The sequence below is a fragment of the Coloeus monedula genome (assembly GCF_965178545.1).
Source record: "Coloeus monedula genome assembly, chromosome: 3".
In the NCBI taxonomy this organism is placed as follows: domain Eukaryota; kingdom Metazoa; phylum Chordata; class Aves; order Passeriformes; family Corvidae; genus Coloeus; species Coloeus monedula.
Window position 1 is genome coordinate 26,270,048 of NC_138783.1, and position 19,356 is coordinate 26,289,403.

General features: G+C 41.1%; 1 protein-coding gene across 1 annotated transcript in view; it reads left to right on the forward strand.

Annotated features, from left to right (window-relative positions):
* The window catches only part of NME7 (NME/NM23 family member 7), a 73,152-nt gene that overhangs the window by 33,484 nt on the left and 20,312 nt on the right, over positions 1–19,356 (forward strand). Inside the window, exon 9 of the mRNA XM_082278579.1 lies at positions 2,828–2,929. Within this exon, the coding sequence (XP_082134705.1) occupies positions 2,828–2,929 (102 nt within the window). The remainder of the gene's footprint in view (positions 1–2,827; positions 2,930–19,356) is intronic.

The following is a 19,356-nucleotide window of genomic DNA, read 5'->3' on the forward strand; positions in this document are numbered from 1 at the left end:
AGTATTTCAGGGTCTGGAGAGTCCTGTAGTACTGCAAAAGTCTCTGCTTTGAACAAAATTGGAACTTCTCTACCATTTTCTGCAGCTCTTTTGTACAATCTCTAACCCTCTAACAAGCTGCAAATTTTAGTTATATAATTTAACTTGACAGTTACTCAGAAGGGAAGATGACATTTAAACAAGGTCAGTCAATAAATAAAATACGTTTTAGGTGATATCAAGAAAAGTGAAAATCTAGGGCTCTGTTCTTCAAGCTATATGTGCTGGATTGGCTCAGCTGAAAAGAAATCAAATTAATATCTTCATGCACTCAGGATATCTGAGAAACAGGAAAACGTGGAAGAGCTAATCACGATGGTAAAGGGTTCTGGAGAAGGCACACATGGGAACAGCCATGGATATCGTCAGTGCAGTCCAAACAGGAAAAAGTATGTTACAAAATAGGATATTGGAGAAAGAATATGACCTCTTATATATGTGACTAAACCATATGTGATCAAACCATCTGCTTTGATCTGAATTTTATTTATCATTCCAAAATAACTCAGCACAAAAGATACTAGCACCCAGAAATCCTTTTAAAAAACTATACTTCCATTTCTTCTGGTTATTCTTTGTCAGTCAGATAAAGGTTTGACATTGTATATGAAGTACTTTGTGAAAAGAGAAAGCTGTACAATTGCCCAAAATCCAAAAATTTTAACTTTGTTAGTATCTCCTACATGGGATTTTACATACTGTTGATTAGTTTTTGTGCTGTTTTGCTTTGTATTTCCTACTCTAGCCAGAATAGAAAATGGGGAAAAAGAAGTGAGATTATTCTTTATCAGCTCAGAATCCACTTTGTTAATCAAAAATCCTTGAGCTTGATCCCCCTCCAGGAATGGTTTTGGTTGACCACAAACCATGCTATTTGACAAATGAACTATTTACTAGAGAAAATTTGATGTAGCTGGACTGGGAGCCTCACCAGACGAAGAGTGTTTGCTATTTAAACTCAACTCTGGACCTGATGAGGCTGTGTAAGTAGACCAGGCTTGTCTGACACAGAACCATCTGCCTGTGTGCTGTACCTGATGGCAGCTGGTGTTCAGGTCTCAGCTTTGTGCTGTAATGAAGGAGTCAGGAGTAACTTTGCTCATGTTGTTCACCGTTGTTGGTGGGATGTCCATGCTGAGACAGAAACAATAAAAGAGGGAGGAACAAGAATAACCACAGTTTGCAGGAATTGCAAAGAGTCGATTCAACTAAAGTTAAAAGCCTCTTTTTTCTCTGCTTTCCAGTTAACAGTTGTTTAGACGACAGAATTTAATGAAATTCTGCAGAATAGTGACATTGTGGCAATTTACTGTTTCTTAACAGAATGAAATACGTGGCTCTTTGACCTGTTTTGAACAGAGTATCTGTTGGTGAATAACACAGTTTTTGGAATTAAAATATTTCTTGATGCTGTGGAGCATGAGGCTAGTCTGCACTCTTCTCATGTCCTTGAGGAATAGTGGGATTTCCTGGGATCTGGTTGATGATAGGCACTGGATAAAATTCAGAGTGGAGAGCTTAGGCACATATTCTCAGCATGGAATCCATTATGAGGATAGCAACTTTTTGGAACAGTGCTGCTTGACTCGGAGTCATTGTGTACTTATTTTCTGTCACAATTCACAGAAGGAGGGAAGGACTTAGTTATTCTTTTCCTTCTGCTCTTTCATCCACTCTGTATGCTGTTTTCCTTTGCCATGGCTCATCTTTAACCTGCCCGTGGCTGGTGGGCATGATTGCAGCACCTTGCTAGTCCTTACCTGTCCTCCCTTACTTTCTGTGCATGTTTTGTCCTTTCCTCTTTCCTCATTGCTTTTGATCCCTTTAATTGTCCTGATTTGTTTAAAACTTGTCTGCCCAGATTTCTAGACAAGTATGCAATTATAAGGGCATGATTTTAAAAAGGAAGTCAGACTAGAACATCAAAATAGGTTCTTTCTGCTTGTGAAACCTATACCTCTAATTAACGAACTCCAAATTGGCACTAATGCCCAGAGTTAATTTAAGCTTATGAAAACTAAGACCCATCTTCATCACCCACGCGGAGCTCACGATGTCTCTTTACTCTCCTGAAGACTCCAGGGAAACAGATGATTTCAGTGTAACTGAGATTCCAGTATTAGTACATCACAAGAATGTTGCCAGACCAGGACCCTTTCCCTAACAGGTTGTGCCACAGGCACAGATTCTGCTGGCTTGTGTGTTTCAGCTTCTGTAGTAATCTTCGAGGAAAAGGCAGTGAGAACCAAAAGCCCAGGAGACATTTTAATGACTTAAAGCCATTGAGAGTGTATATTTGGAAACAGATATAGGCTGTTTACTGTGCTTCTGGTAGGGAACACTGCAAAGTACATTGCTGCCTGTGGAACTGGCTGAACATAGCGTGATTTTTTAGGCTTAAAACCCAGCAAAGTGCATTCCAGTGATTCAGTCTAGTTTGACAAGTTATGAGATACTGCCATGAAATCTAGGTCCAGATCAATAAGGATATACTTACAAAAGAATTTAAAGTATTGTGGATGCTGTTATATGCTATTCGGTATCCTGATGAAGCTGAATATCCAGTTTTTTTCAATTTCCACCTTCTAAACCAAGTAGCAAAATGGAGAACATTTCTTTTGTGGTGAATACTAATGGTATCTTTGTTTTGTGTCCTTGCTTGCCTAAATATACCAATATTTCTTAAGTTGTTTCTGTCCTGTAAGTTTGGGCCTTGTACTGGGGAGGAATGCAACCCTTGCTAAAGCCCAAAGAAATTCAACTTTTTTCTGTCTTTTTTCTCTTTCAGGAGATGGTTTCAGAGTTGTGTTCAGGCCCTTGCATAGCAATGGAGATTAGACAATTCGATCCTTCAAAAGTGTTCAGAGACTTCTGTGGTCCCTCTGACCCTGTAAGTACTTTCTTGACTGATAAATAAAGCTTAAAAATTGATGTGCTAAGGGAGTTAAAATGTCAAAGTGTGGTATGGCTGCCACATGCCTGCTGCATTCAGTAGAAACATGTCAGCATTACCTTATTACAGAGATCAAATGCTAGCCTTGGTGGACCAATCTGCAAATCCTTTAGCAACCCTTCTGATCTTACCTAAACCAGATGATAAAGTACTGTGATGACAGTAAAGTACTGTGAGAGGAAAGCTATCTAGGCAAAAATCTCTGTTAAAGATTCACAAATATTCTAATACAAGGCTTCAGAGCCCTGGAATGAGCAGTTATTGCTTGTGGATGCCAGTGGAATCAAGTGCTAATTCACTGCAGTCTGTGGCATTCTCCTAGGATGAAACTGAAAGGAGAATAGGTTCCTTAGATTTTCAGAAATACGCAAACAAAAAAGGGTGTCAAAGTTCTCATAACTGTTTGCCTCTAGCTTTTTTTTTTTTCATTTCTTGAGGTGGATAATTACATATGTGTGATGTTGTGTGCAATCTGAAGACAGGCCTAAGTGCTGTCTCAAAAAGTTTGCAGGTTTTTGTTAAACAGCGAAGGCTGCTGTATACACAAGAACAATGAGGTGAAATATCAAGATGCAGGCAATGAAGTTGGGGTTTGTATATTTTTGTGGTTATGATTTGATGTTTTAGTTGCAGACTTGAGGGAATTTACCACTGTTCATGGAAAAGAATCACACAGACGAATGTTTGAAGGGGAGAACAAGTTATTCAGGGTATATTTTTCTTCAGATACAGAGTTTCCATTATAGAAAGCACAGGTTAAAGGCATTATCCAAACCTTTATTACCTCTTCTGTTTGGTAGCATTCAAATATTTCTCTTCTTGATTAGCATCTTGTAAACAGAGTATAAGCCATTTATCTTAGTTTTAACTGCAGGATGGTATATCAGTAGTAACGTACACAATATAGTGGTTTCAGTTTTGTTTCAAATCTCATGTTTAAGGTTTCTGGTCTTTAAAACTTTCAAAGATGCAGTCATTTTATTCGGGCCTATTACATCCTTTTTGTGTCTCTGCTTGTTTAATGCCTGATACATTAAAATCAAGCTATGCTTGCGAACATCCCAGCACCTTTGGCTATGAAAGACAAGTGTTCCTATACAAGGGGAAATTCACTGGTTTTCCTTACTCACACGAAAAACTGTCATAACCATACAATGTGTGTATGCAGCTGTTGATCAGCTGAGGTACTGAGAGATGTATAAACTGATGGCTTTTCTGGGTAACAGAAGAAAACCACAAAGGAGGTGACTAATTTCTTGTCTCCCAGATCTCTTGCTCCTCAATGACCTACTAATGCTGTTTGTGCTTCCCTGGTAATGGTTTAACTGCCTGACTTGTGAAGTGAAAATGAGTACCCACCTGCTTCTAGTGGAAGCAGAGGCTGTAAATTTTGGACACTGACTTCAGAGCAGTTCCACTAATGATATGTTTGGAAGACAGGCAACTGTGTTATATTTCTGTGCACTGTTTTCTGTAACAATTGCAAATTAAATGATTCTCCAAGCACATAAAGCCTATGTACAGTAACTACAGCTGCTCTCAAGACTAATCATTGCCTGAAATTAATCTGTCTCTTCAGACATTGTTTGTAGCTTGTCCTTGAGGATAAAGGGGCTAAGGTATCTCAGCTTTTGTCATTCCCAACTGGAACTGTCGGAGAAACTCACAGCTGCACTTTGTGGCTCCAATATTTGTCTCAAATAGGAGTAGCAGAAACCATAACAGCAGTTTCATTACTGAAAGAGGTTATATACAGACCATGGAGATAATTTGGACTTGATATTCTAGTGGTTAAGGTACATCTAAGTGTCATCCAATAGTGAATTATCATTGAGAGATCCGGGTCTCTTTATAACTTGTCTGTTTGTATATGTTAGGTCATGATATATGTGCAGTCTGTTTATAAACACAGGAGAAAACCAAGTTCACTACAAAAATGGACCTGTTTGGGTCACTTTGACTCCTGTCAAAGAGTAGCCTATTTGCCATTGAAATCACTGTCATTGCTTTCAAGGCAAAGTGCTGTTTGAAGTGAGTAAAGGTGTTGGACTGACTTATATAATGAATCTTTCCCAATCACCTGTACTGTTAATTATATATTAAATATGTAACAAATGTAATAATTACTTTGTGGCAAGTCAGATATCTAAACTGGGTGTGAATGTTAACAGCCCTTTCAGTCTGTTCTTGGTTTTGCAGGATGTTTAGGGCTGAAGAAAGAATTAGAATTCTTCTCTTTTGAGGGTTATACTTCAATAAGATATCAATTTATACCAAGTGTATAATGCTAAAAATGAAATGGAACTTTGGGCTATTGTCACTAAGCAGGTAATATTTTGTTAGCACTGCGGGTCAGTAAAGCTCTCTGCCAAAAATATCCTTCATTATAAACCAGCTTATAAATACTTTATTAAAACCTCCTCTGTGGTAGTAGGGAAGGCAACTAAACAAAAACCTGGTTTGAGCCTCTTTGTAGTCATGTATGAAGAGCCTTACTGGATCTGGAAAGCAGGTGGTGGGATAAAGTCTTCTCTGTAAGGAGCTGTGCTGAACGTGCTCACTCCCAAAATTGCTGTGGTTTGATTGAAGGGCTCAGTGTGGCAGATTGCTGCCTTGTGGAACACTTGTCCCCAGTAGACAGTACATGCAGTAGGGTATGTGCCTTTCTGCAGATCTTGCTGCTCCTTGCATCCTTCTTGTACACCGGCACTTTCCTGCCGAGTGGCTGGCTGGCTCACTGTACTCTTGGTGAGCTGTCAGCCTCTTTAATCACACTTGGCTTCAGCTCCTGGAATGCAGCTCATTCTTTTGTGCCATTGGTGGTCTCACCACAGGCCTTTCTGTAGTCCAGTCGAGATGCTTCTTCTTGTTCTCCAGTTGCAGTCTCTAGCCAGGTCCCAGACTACTTGTGTACCTTGCTCTTGGTGTCCCTCTGTGCCTTTCTCTGTGTCCTGGTCTGCCTCTGGGGCTAATATGTGGGCTTTAGAAGTGGAAGGTTCCCTCCACATCTACTGTAATAAACAGCTATTTACTCTTTACTTATTTTTGCAGCACCCCTATAAAAGGCCAGCAGTCATACTGATGCCCGTCCTGAAGATGTTTCTTTGCAATGTTAATAAGGGCTGTTGAAACAAGGTCTCTGAATGTCACACAAGACTGCAGCTTTTCAAGGAGGAGAAGCACCCACAGGCTCTGCTATGCACACATAGCTATGATGTTTGAGATGCTAACATCCTATGAGCAGCTGAGGATTTTTATTTAGTTATTTGAATTACAAATAGGAATGAGGTTTCTAAAATTACTTCAAGTCCCACTTATTCTCATGGTGTGTCTGAACCATTTAAGCTCTTTTTAAAAATACACTGTCAAATCTTGCTATCCAGGTTGTTAAATTACGCATTTTTTGCTGGGTGCTATTTCACTCTGTTTCTACTGATGCAGTTCTGACATTGAAAGAAAAAAATTACACCTATGGCAAAGCAGTAGCTGCTGTAGAAAGCTAGGAAGAGTACTTAAAAGGTTAATTAAATCTGACTCTTACAGAACACGAGTCTTTTGAACTTTCAGTATGCACTATCACTTAGAAATAAAAGTTACTAACTGCAACCAAAGTCCAACAGAAATGAAGTTGTGTTTCTTCTTCATCATAAAGAAGCGAAAATGCTTGGAGAGGGAGGGATAAATGCAGCACAGTGTGCATTATCAAGAAAGCTATTTTGTTTAAGTTCAGTAAGGAAGAAAAAAAGCAACCTGTTGTGCATTGATTTGGCCTTCTTTAACATGGACCAGGATGCAAAACCTGTAATGGAAAACCTCGGAACAAAGGGATGGTGGCCAGGGAATCCTGTCACTGCTTGAGTTTGCTGGCATTGATACTTCATTTCACTAATATTTGTATATTTTGGCCTCTTGAGCAGTTAGAGGCTTTTTGTTATTACTTAGGTCTGAAGCTATAGCTTTAGTTTTCACATCTTTGTGCAGCTTCTGTGTTGAAATAGCTGCTTGGTAACATTTGGCATGGAGTTGTCAAGATGATTACTTAGTATGCATAAAACATTTGAAAAATACTGTAGAAATTAGGTATGTTACTTTTTTTTTTTTAACTTTGTTCATATGCAAATTTAAAAGTTGGTTATAATATATGATTCCAGGAGTCTACATCAGGTACATGCTCCTGGCTGAATGCATAGCTTTTAGTATTCCTAAGAGCTTTTACTTGGAATTGGCAGTACACTAAACGTGAGTCAAGTGCCTTCTGTTGTTGAGATATTATTAAAGTGATGGGATGTGCTGCAATATTTCTGCGTCCAGTGGGCTGAAAAGGGATTTTCATACACTTGCTTTAAATCCTAACCTGCATTCTTTCTGCACTGGGGATTTGCACTTTTAAGCGTAACAGTGTGTCAAGTCTTTTGTACTTTTGCATGAGAGAGCTGAAAGGGAGATTAGATGGTTTAAAACAAACCAGTGAACTGAAAAAGCTGGAGTCTGCTTTAGCTCCATTCCTGACCTCACTGTGTGACCTTGGACAAAAAGTTCAATATCTTTCTGCCTCAGTTAATCACATCAGTTAAATAGAGATAACAGTATGAGCCAAAGAGCGCCGTTGCTGTAAGATTTTTGTTTCTATAGAGCTCCTGTGAATATCACTGAAAAATATGTATGTGTGAGGCCTAAAATGTTCATGTTCGTTCCTAGAGCTGCATTAGCAGCACGACATTTTCATATTGCACCACATAAAGAATAATTCAGTGGAAGATGTAAAGGAATATAAAGGCTATTTTTGAGCTTCCAGGTACTCATTTTCTGGTAATACCTTTATAGCTCTTTCAGTGTGGATTCTCCCTATAGCCTAGTGAGCCCTGGTGAGAGTGTTGACAGTGAAGTACATAATGTCTTTCAAGAGAAATAAGATTTTTAAAATCTAATTCCTTAACAAAGAAGATTTTAATATAATTGATTATCTGCTCGATAGTCTGAGTCACGTAATAAAAATAAAAACTTTCATTCAGATACAGACTGTTATCAGCTAGAGTAGCAAACGGACCAATCAATACCAGTTACAATATCCTGCTGTCTAAGCCAGCAGTGGGAAAGACATGATTGAATTGCTTAGATGTTATTTAGGGTCAATCATCTGACTCTGTCCTTTCAGTTTTTAATTTCTGTATTAGCCTCTGCAGGTCTAATGAAAAAGTGTTCTAGGCAGAGCTAAGGCCTCTTAGCTGGGAGACAGGGTATTTTTTTTCTGTGGAGGTAGATTCTTCCTTCTAGTGCAGCCCCCTTTTTCTGAGCTGACACTGCTGATTCCTCAAGCCCAAGGGCTCTGTAGGTTCAGGCCTTCTCCTGCCTTGTTCCATGTCACCTGTCTGTGCACAGGCAGGGGATCTAGAAGAAAGGAAGTGCTAAGATAGCTGTACTCTAATGACCCAGAGCTGCAATGTGACTGCAACTGTGAGCTGTCACTACTGTTTTAGACTGTCAGTATGTTGGTGTATGATTTGAAATTTGCCCCCAAAAGTATTACATCTTCTTGACAGAAACAAGCCTGTGTCTGTGTGGATGCCAAACACCACACCTGTGGCAGTGAGTTGCTTTCCTAGTTTTAAAATGCATGGAGTCTGCACTGGCTGCACCAGGAGCAAAACTGATAATTATTTATTCTTCTTCTCAAAGCTATGTGTAGCCCTGGGAACAGCTGAGAGTCAAGAATCCAAGAATTAATTTTTACAGCCATGAATTCAGTGTTCATAGTAAGTTCTCCTGATGTTTCTTTTGCTTCTGAGTATGTACTGCAGAGGTCTGGCAGGCCCTGACACCCACCCTACCCCTGCTGCCCTGGTTTGCTTTGACCACGTGTGTGTGTGTGTGTGTGTGTGCGCTTTGTAGTGGCATGGATACATGATCTGCTTACAATTTTGAGGTGACCATCTTAGAGCTCTGTTTCTAGCAGACTCTCTTCTCCAAGCCACTCTTTGCAGGTGATGGGCAGTCCTTTGATGGGAAGAGGGGTTTCCCCCTCAGGGCAATATGTCTTTGTGCAGAGATTTGAACAAAAATCAGAGCAGTAGTAGTGGAGGAGCCTTTTCCTTGCAAGTGGCTTCCTTTAGATGTGCTTGTTGTTGCTACAAGGTTGCTGTCGTATGATGGCTGTTCAGTGTCATGTGAAGCTGGAGCTTGTAGGCTCACTTTGATTCTTGATGGCTAGGTGCTTATGTGTTGAAAATTGCTGTTATTAGTGGTGACTGACAGTCTCCATCAGGAGACTAAATATTGACAGAGCCCTCAAGACCTAACTCTGCTTTAAATCCAGTGTGATTGAGGCATGTTGGCAAGGTTACAGTTGGAAAAAAGCCGCTTTATCTGCCACTCCTTGTCTGCGGCTCCAGAGCAACTGAACTTGAATGTGTTATCAATGCAACTGTTGCTGCCTAAATACATACTGGATGTGAGTTCACTGGACCTGAGTTCAGTGATCCCAAATTAGAATAATTTGGTAAAATAGTTAATAAAAGATACTGCATTGTCTGTTACCAGGCCCACTGCCACCAGAGTGGCATGATACTGGAGAGTCTGCTGCTTTCATCCTCTGGAGAGAAGGTGCTGGTGCCCTCTGGGAGAGGACTGAGAGTATATTTGCATCTCATTTCCAGTTGCTGCAATGCCTTTTTTTTAAAATTAGTTGGTTACCAAAGCCCCTCTAGCCTATATAGTAGGGGTTTTTCTGCAGTTTCCTCTGCTACCTGACACTACGATATTTTAGTATCCCCTGATGACAAGATACCTTTTTAACTGTGATTTCTGGACATTTGCAGGAAGTTAACATTTTGTCAAAGATTCTATATGTCCTCCTGGAAAGTAGCATCAACTTCAGAAGCTTCAGGGTTCCCATCTACATTCCTGTCTTTCCCTTATGTCAGTCTGTCTCTGGCTTTGACATGTTTCTTTCAGGATACCTCTTGCCTGGTTCCAAGCTGGAATAACGTGCCCTATTTTAGCAATAGGAGTGAAGCTTAACATGAGCCCAGAGACTGAACAAGAGCAGTGCTGTGCCACAAAGTATTTACAGCATGGGTTGCTGATCTTCCTTGACTTGCTGAGCTACCATGAAGACCTCCTAGTTACTCTCCAGAATGGCTAGTGTGCCAGGGTATCCTGGAGCTAGGTTTTTGGGCCTTTTCTTGCAAAGTGTCACAGGACTAGCCATTTTGGTAAGGGTTTAAGCCGCACCTAGAATATTTACTTTTTAAGAAAACTGAAAATTTTTGGTCAAGGCCTTGGTACTGTTCAGCTCTGCAGACACATGAAGACATTTAATCTGATCTGAAATCACAAAGACTAATTGCATCCCTAGGTAGGTGGGAAAGAAGAATGAAAGACTGGCTTAGAAATCATAAGGGCTCCCTTTACACTCAGACAGAGCACATCCCAAAGTAGTAGGTGTGTGTTATTAAAGACGTGGTTATTTTAAGCAACTGTGATGAACACAAGATTCTTATAACTGCTGTGAGTTACATAAATTGCCTATTCAGCCTTGAGGAGGTGGGGTTTTTCTGATTGCACAGAGTTTTGGTAACAGCTGTCCATCTGCAGGTCTTGTTCTGCAAAATTAATGCTTCCACATCCTGTTTGCATTGCATCTTCCTGGTAATGTTCTTTCCAAGCTTTGAATAAATGCCATGCTTCAGGTGTTACAGATTTAGTATCTCATACTGATGGCTCCTATTTTATTTTAAAAGTGACCACACAAAGTTTTAGAAGTGCTGGCCTAGATTCTTTTGGCATTTGCCTGATTTGTGTTTAAATAACACTAAATCAATACATTTCAAAATACCATGTCTTTGTTGTATCTCTGCTTACGTATCTCAGATGGATTAAAGGGAAAAGTTTTGTTTCCCACTACAGGGAAAGAGGTAGGCTTCTAACATAGCAGCTGATTGTGTGATACCAGCCTAGTATAGACAAATATACAGTATAATTTTACACTGCTAGGTTGATCAAAGGTAGCCTGCAGGGTTCTCTCCAGGGCTTCTTTCTCACAGCTGCACTGGATTATAATGTGATTTACCTGGCCTGTGGGAGAGTTTTAGTACTGTTTAAAAATAAGAGTATATCCCCCTCATGAAAACAGTCTTTGTCAGCAATACAAATAGCTGATCATCAGAATTTTTAGGTTGTGGTGTTCTGCTGCAGTCAGAGGATGTCTGCATTCCTTGGTGATTCCCTTTCTTTTCATTTTTTGAGTATTTTTCTCCTCTCTCCTTTTTCCTTTGGACTGTTCTATTTAAGGTTCTGCTGTAGCTTCTGAGGTTTCTGAGACTAGATTAATTAATATATTCAGTCCATAAAGGCACTAGGTAAGAGCCTTTTTGAGAATATTATGGTTCTGGGTTACTTTAGTCTACATGTCTGTTTTCTTTGCTTCCCCTGTGTTCTGTTTGGTTACAGCAGACAGCAAATCACTCTTTTACCTTGGACAGCAATGTTTTTGAATATATAAAATAAAAATACCAGAAAAGAAACATTAGAAAAAGAACCAAAAAAACCTTACAGCTTCAGTTCTTCGTTGCAAAACAGGAGCGGTGTTTCCAAAAGACAGGGCAAGTTTTGAGGTCATTCTGGGAAAGAAAATTACACTGTTACTGCACTAAACAACTATTTTCTCCTTCTTTAGTTTCTTAGCATTCTGGTCATGGTGACCTTGTGTGTTTGTAGAATCCTTGATTTGAATAGATTAAGAGCATTTGCTTACATGCCTGACTCAGGTTTTTGTCGACTGTAGATAGCCTTGTCCTTCACTTGAATTCGTCCCAGCCTCTGGTTGGAACATATTGATTATGTAGTGCTGTTGCAAATACTGCAAGTTATGAATGATATTTCATTTTTTTTAAATGCTGGGAAAATAACAAAGGTAGAATTTTTAAGAAAAGCAAAGTAGAATGTGGTAGAACCAGCTGCAAGGGCTTTTTCTAGAGCTCTGTAGATGGCAGTTAGCAAGAATCAACACACAAAGCTGCTTGATGAAATTTTGCAATAGAGAAAGTTATAACCATGTAGCAAAAAGTAGAACACTTAACTTTTCCACATAACCATGATGATGTTGTTATTGTGAGTATCCTGAAGTTGACTGTAAATGTCCCAGAAGGTCTCATGTTTTTCAGTCAGCATATTATGAGTAAATAGTCAATTCCCGGAAGTGCATGGCTTACTTTTCTTTTTTTCTTATCCCAGAGGACTTCTTATTCAGGCTCTGCTTGGTCAATGCATTGATGGTAAAGCCCAGTAATAGCCAAACAGAAAAGGAGCTGCAGATCAGTGTATCTTAAGCAGTCTTGATGGTAAATTGTTATATGAGAGAAATCGGAGTTACAGAGATCATTCTGGGAGGTATTGAAAAACACCTGAAAGACAATGCAGTCATCGGTCATAGCCAGCACGACTTTGTGAGAGGAAGGTCCTGCTTATCAAACCTGATTTCCTTTTATGACAAGGTGACCCATCCAATTGATATGGGGAAGCCAGTTGAGGTAGTATTTTGGATTTCAGTAAAGTTTTCAACACTGTCTCTCACAGGATCCTTTTGGAGAAAGTGCCAAGTTCACAGCTGGATAAACACATCATGTGATGGGTGAGCAACTGGCTCACAGGTCAGGCACAAAGGGTTACAGTGAATGGAGTGACATCAGACTGGTGACCTGTCACTGGTGGGGTTCTGCAGGGCTCCGTCCTTGGCCCTGTGCTCTTCAGCATCTTCATAAATGACTTGGATGCAGGGCTGGAAGGGACACTAAGCAAGTCTGCAGATAATACTAAACTGGGAGGAGCTGTTGACTCTCCCAAAGGCAGAGGCCCCAAAAAGAGACCTCGATAAATTCAAAGGCTGGGCAGTCACCAACCATATGAAGTTGAACAAGAGAAAGTGCCAGATGCTGTACCTGGGATGGGGCAACCCTGGATGTACGGACAGACTGGGGAATGAGATGCTGGAGAGCAGTGCCATGGAAAGGGACCTGGGAGTCCTGGTCAGTGGAAAGCTGAATCTGAGTCAGCAGTGCCCTGGCAGCCAGGAGGGCCAACCCTGTCCTGGGGGGCATCAGGCACAGCATCGCCAGCCGGGCAAGGGAGGGGATTGTCCTGCTCTGCTCTGTACTGGGGTGGCCTCACCTCGAGTGCTGGGGGCAGCTTTGGGTGCCACAATACAAGATGGAGAAGGGCCTTGAGGGGAAGCTGTATGAGGAGCTGAGGTCACCTGGTCTGTTCAGCCTGGAGAAGAGGAGACTGAGGGGAGACCTCACTGCAGTTACAACATCCTTGTGAGGGGAAGAGGAAGGGCAGACACTGATCTCTTCTCTGTGGTGACCAGTGACAGGGCCTGAGGGAATGGCCTGAAGTTGTGTCACAGGAAGTTTAGGTTGGATAATAGAAAAAGGTTCTTCTCCCAGAGAGTGGTTGGGCACTGGAACAGGCTCCCCAGGGAAGCACCAAGCTTGACAGAGCTCAAGAGGTATTTGGACAATGGTCTTGGACACATGGTGTGACTCCTGGAGTGTTCTGTGCTGGGCCAGGAGTTGGACTGACAATCCTTGTGGTTCCTTTCCAAGACAGCTTATTCTGTGATTCTGTATTTGCAGTTATTTTCTGCTTGAACTACATTAATGAAGGCTTCCAAGTGGCTGAAAACAAATACTGTGGCCTAAGCCTTCCCTTCTGTAACAAAAAGAAGTAGTCTGGTTTTGCATTTATGATGATGATGGGTACTGTTGTTGTTATTATTCTTCCTCCTCTCATCAGCTGCTGACAGCCATAGTGTAGTTGTGAGAAAAACTGCAGCAATAGTTTTCAGTATGTATCACTGGTCTCATTGCCTGGGGAATATTGTTAACTAAACAAAAGCATTTTAGAAGCTGGATATAAAATGAGTAATTCAATTTCTGTGAACTTGCTGAATAATTTGGTGTGCTGCTTGCTGGTCTGTTTGATTCAGGCTGACATTCTCTGTTCTGCTGTAGGGCCACCTGAGCCGAATTTTTATCAGCTTCTTTCGATAGACTGCATCTGATGTGTACATGGGACTTCCCTTGAACATTCCTAATAAGAAGTTTTTCCTTTCTCTACTTTCATTGACTTCCCACATGAAGGGACTAGAACATGATCAGGGTGGAAGATGGATGAGCAGATGAGCAGCAGTTCTTCATGTTCCCATGGCAGCTCTCAAGTTCCCATAGGTGACCTGGTTTGGTCTGAGTTCTGCAGACTGTGGCTTATCATCAGAGTGCTACCCAAGAATTAAAGCAGCATTACATCAAGGAGAAAAAACAGTTGAGGAACTGATCTGGGATTTTAAAGATCTGAGCTAAAAGTTACACACTGAACTTGTGATTCTTGTGAAATACGTATTTCTTTTGTGCCCCTGGAAAATTACTGTTTCACTGTCTTGATTTCCTACTCCCGAAAATGGGGTCCTTTCTGCTATCTTCTGTTCTTTGGGTCTCTTCCTGTAAGCTTTCCAGGCTAAGAACCATCTGTTAGTGTGTATAGGCACACTAGCTAATACAGCTAGTCCTGAACAGGGTAGGGGCTTTTAAAAAACAGTTGTGTACTAGTTTGAAAACAAACCAGTGGGAGGCACCAAGTCAGAATAACAATTTAATGGGGAAATTAAAGAAAAGGAAAAAAAAAAAAAGCTAAAAGAAAACACTGGTTCACACTGACAGAGTCAAGATACAACCTGAGTCCCTGTTAGGCAGGGTGGTGGTAGCAGTCTGGTAGAATGGTGGCTGCAGTCCTCTGAAGCAGTGATCCTGTAGAAAAAAGGGTCTGCTCTTCCTCAGAGGGTCCAGTGGTGGCTGTGTAGCTCCTGTCCTCTGGGAATCGAGTAGAAATGTTGTCTCTGGTCTTCAGAATCTCAGATTATATCCACGCTGGGATGCTTGGTTCCTCCCTCTGGGTGGAGCATCTCACAATGGGGTAATGAGTCATGAGGCCAGGTGTTGATTGGGCTCATTAACAGATGATAGTCCAGAGGGAGTTATCTATGAGTCATGCGGCAGGACAATGATGGGCCATGAACAGCAAGACAGTCTGGGGGGAGGAGGCAAGGAAACACTGCCCCTCCTGGTTTCAACAGCTCATGAGGATGGTAATAGAATACACTGCAACCCAGGACAAGTTGTAACACCAATAATGAGTGATTCCTTCTGTCAGAACAGGGCTGCTCACAACTGTGTGGGAAGATGGTAACACTGCTGCCTCCAAGGTTGCACTGGAGAGGCTTTAGGGCACAGAATGGAAGGGAAAGGTCTCTCCCATGCTAAGAATCAAATGAAAAGGATCTCCAGGGTTTGCAGCAGTCATGTGAGTTTTTTCTGTCAATCCATCTCCTGCTAAAGTGGATGGTCCAAAATTGGTTCAGCTTGGGAGGTCTCAAATTCAAAACAGAATTTCAAAGTGTTTTTTTCTACTTTTCAAAGTGTAAAGCTCCAATACCTGGACTGCTTTGCAGATGTAGAATCTAATCTCAAAAAAATTCAGAAGAAAATGTAATTTATAATTATTCTTGTTCTTACTTGGGAAAAATTGGCCAAAATATTTGCAGACTAAAAATAATGTCTTTCAACTTCATAGTGACTTTTACTGGAGGCTCTTCACATACTTTGCTAATGTGAATTAGTAAAATCTCAAAATATCTTTTGCAGCCTGGTATGTTTTTGTCCTTGTTTTACAGGTGAATTAATAAATGGATGATATTGTGGGTGCTTTGGAAGGCACTGGAAAAGCACCAGTAGGACCATCTCACCTGTAAAACTTACAGCATCTAATAATGAAATTTACAGTCACACTGTGTGTTCTGCTGTCTTACGGGGTTAGTTGCTTTTCAGTTGTTAAATGCTTCCTGTTGCAGCTTGTCCAGTAACATAAATATTGCTTATGGCACCCAGATAATGGGACAAGATAGCTGGATATTTTATCTTTATTCCTATTTTGTATTTCAATTATCTTCAAGGCTTCACCATCCAGTCCAGTTTACACTTAACTCAGGCATAGGGCTGCCCAATTTCAGCACATTGGCAATAGCAGATAGGCACACAAACTTTCTGAGCAGGGCACTTATCATTAGAATCACTTAAACACCAACCAGAAGCACCAAGACTAGTGAAAATACCGTCTCAGGCTGGCAAATGTGCCACGCTTGCTGCCCACAGCAGAGAACCTGCAGAGAGCTGGTGCAGAACCTTTGGGCTGCCAGGGAGGAGGAGTGGTAGGGAACTCGTGGGAGTGAAACAGAGAGAATCAAAGTGCCTGAGGGGATGGAGGGTGAGAAGGAGACAGTGTAACAACTTGTACAGGCTTGTGAGCTTCCAGAAAACTGCCAGCACTGGAGTATGGAAGATAATTTTAGGTCTGTTAACAAAACTTCCAAAGATACAGGGCTTCAGACTGGTAGTTCAGAGGTTGGCTGATTTTAAAATAAACAGAAAAGTAGATGGATTTTTTTTTTTTTTTACTCAGACCAGAGTAGGCTTACATAATAAAATAAACTATGGTTTGAGTAATTGTTGCTACTGTTGCAAAACTGTTTGGTTTTGGAAGGAATTGCACCTCAGATGGACTTTTTATAGGCCTTGCAATTGAAAATTTGACTGCTGTTGCCTGGATCAGATCAATTCATTTGCTGAACAAACCTTTACAGCCATGCTCTTTGCAGTACAGAATTACGTGCACACAGACTTGGCTCAGTTAAAGGTATGAGAACCTTGTCACAATGGACAGTAAGTGATCTATTCTGCCATCAGCCAGGAGAAGACAGCCTGGAAGTCTAAGTGAAGTGCACAGTGCTAAGGGGAGACAAGGTTAGGCTTAATATTATAAAGACTTTAAATGCAACTGTTCTTGAGTTTGTTTTGTGATAAAGACGAGGAGAGTTTAGTGTGTGTGTTTAACAGAGGTTGTTTTGGCGGTTTTTTTGGGGGTTTTTTTTGTTTGTTTTTTTTTTTTTTTTTGGTGATATGTGGAAAGTACAAAAGCACTTTCAGGTAACACTGACTCCCTTGAAGTCTGCATACAGCCTTTGATACCAACTCTGTATTTGTACATGACGTTGCTGAAGCTCATGTGGAACACAAAGAGAAAACATGTCACTATCAACAAGTGACTTCTGTTCTGGATTGGTTTGTGAAATGTAAGCTGAAGGAAGCCTCTTGCATGCTCTTTAACACTGACCTGGTTTTGTATTTAGAAACTTTATGAAGTACCTTTCTACAGGCAGACCGCAGGTTTCAAGGCAAGACTCTTCCCCAGTTCAAGTTTTTACAGTGGCAACAGCACCACCATCTTACGTAATTTTTCTCTGTAATACAGACAGAAGAGTTAGTACTGCATTTAGGGGTGATGAACTGGACCTTGAATTGCTGCAGAAGTAGAAAATTGTTGGGTTCTACAGCAGCTGATGTTGATTTCCAAGTGGCCTATTGCATGAAACCGAGAGACATAAACCAGGGCACAGCTGAGGTAACTAATGGGGAAGCACACATGTGGTTGGCTAGAGTTTGGAGGGAGTGTGAGCTGCAAAGAAAACATGTGAAGCAAGCTAAAGCAAGCTTCATGCACAAGGTCACTAGTGGCCACAAATTTCATTTTGACACTTCAGCATTTGTCTTTGGATGAGAACTTTTGTGAAGGATCTATTGGACTGATCAGCTGAGGTTGTTTTCACAGTAACAGTAGTGTCAAGGTGTTTGTAGCTTCAGTCAGGGTTACAGGAGGTGCTTGTCTAGTATCCTGTTCTGCTTGGCAAAGACTGTACTGCTTTTATTGTATTACCTCTTGGTGATGGCTTGTAGGAATGAGTATTTTGTCCAGCTCCCTACTGCAACCATCAGTGTTTGATATGACTGGTGCTAAAATGCCCTGAAAATAAGAGCCACCTGAAGAGCTATCATGATGATAAGACAGAGGCACTTATCCTTCCTTAGCTTCCATAACTGCTGTGCTGTAGATGTTATTTTAGATGGTTTTTATGCACTACAGAGGAAGCTCAGGTGCCTTGCTCGGATGATGCAGTAGGCTTTCCAGTGCCTAAAGGTCAGCCAGACAAATTCCAAGGTACACGGTGGAATTTACATTATTTTGTTTGTTCACAGTTAGTGTGTATTCTGTTCTCTTGACAAGGACATAGCTGGTCCTTAGAAGGAGAAAGGCATTTGCTTGTTTGCCTGAGGCTGGCTCTGCCTTCTGGGTTAGTTGGCACCCTCAAGGAGAGAGAGGGACCATCTCTTTCCTGAGGGCAGCAGAGCATGGAGAACTGCAGAAGGAAAAATCTTCATGAGGGCAGGGTGGGGAAAGCAGAGGTGGTGAGACCAAGTCAACACAAGACCTTCAGAAAGAGTGATGAATGAGGAATGCCAAGAAGAGCGAGGAGCAGGCGCACAGCCAGGGCTCAGCTAGAATAGGAAAACTGTGTTACTGAGGGTGTAGAGGGATCTGTGCAGTCTGTTGCAGCCCAAGAGATCCTCTGAATGCTGCTGATCTGAAAGCAAAACTAAAAGAAAGAACCTGCCCTGTGAGCACACTGTGGCTAGAAAGGTTTGTGATCAAACTCTTATTTTTATTCTGCTTCATTCAAGAGGACCAGTAAATCTTCAAGGTTCCTTTGTTCTAGTTCACGTTTAAGAAGAACAAAGTTCTAGGCTGTAAAAATTCCTTTGTGTCATTTTGATCCATTCAGTGACCTTTCAGCCTTTCCAGATACCCAATTAAGTATTCAGGACAGTGCTTAAAAAGAAGGCTGGCCAGATTTCCTTGAAATTTGCAGTTTTGGCTAAATTTTCTTGAAATCTGCAGTTTTGGCTGGAATACATGTTACTATTCTGTATAACTTCTATCCAGCCTGTGACAAAACCCCAGCCTTTTGGAGGAAAAGCAGTTAATGAGCTTTGCTTATGAATATGTTTATGGTTTTTTCAGTTTGATTTTGACATATTACTGGCATTGGTGACATTTTTGTTTCCTTTCACTTGTGTAGAAATAGAAAAATTTTAGAAATGTGCTAAGTACTTCATACAGACAGTGTTGCATTGGGCACGGTTACATGATAAAGAGAAACATGAAATACATGCTTCTGTATCTTGCACAGGATAAGGCTCTTCAAAGGCCTATCTGTGGATCAAAGCCCAGCTTTAAGGGACAATCAAATAACCTGCTGAATAAGACCAAAGAGGATGAAGCCTTTTGGTACAGCAGCCCTGGTTTGTTTTGCCATAGACAGTGTCATCTTGTGTGAGGTGCCAGTTTTGTGTCATCCCCATTTACACATGCACATGAAGCTCCAGCATGCACACACCACTCTCCTCTCATGCATATGGTAG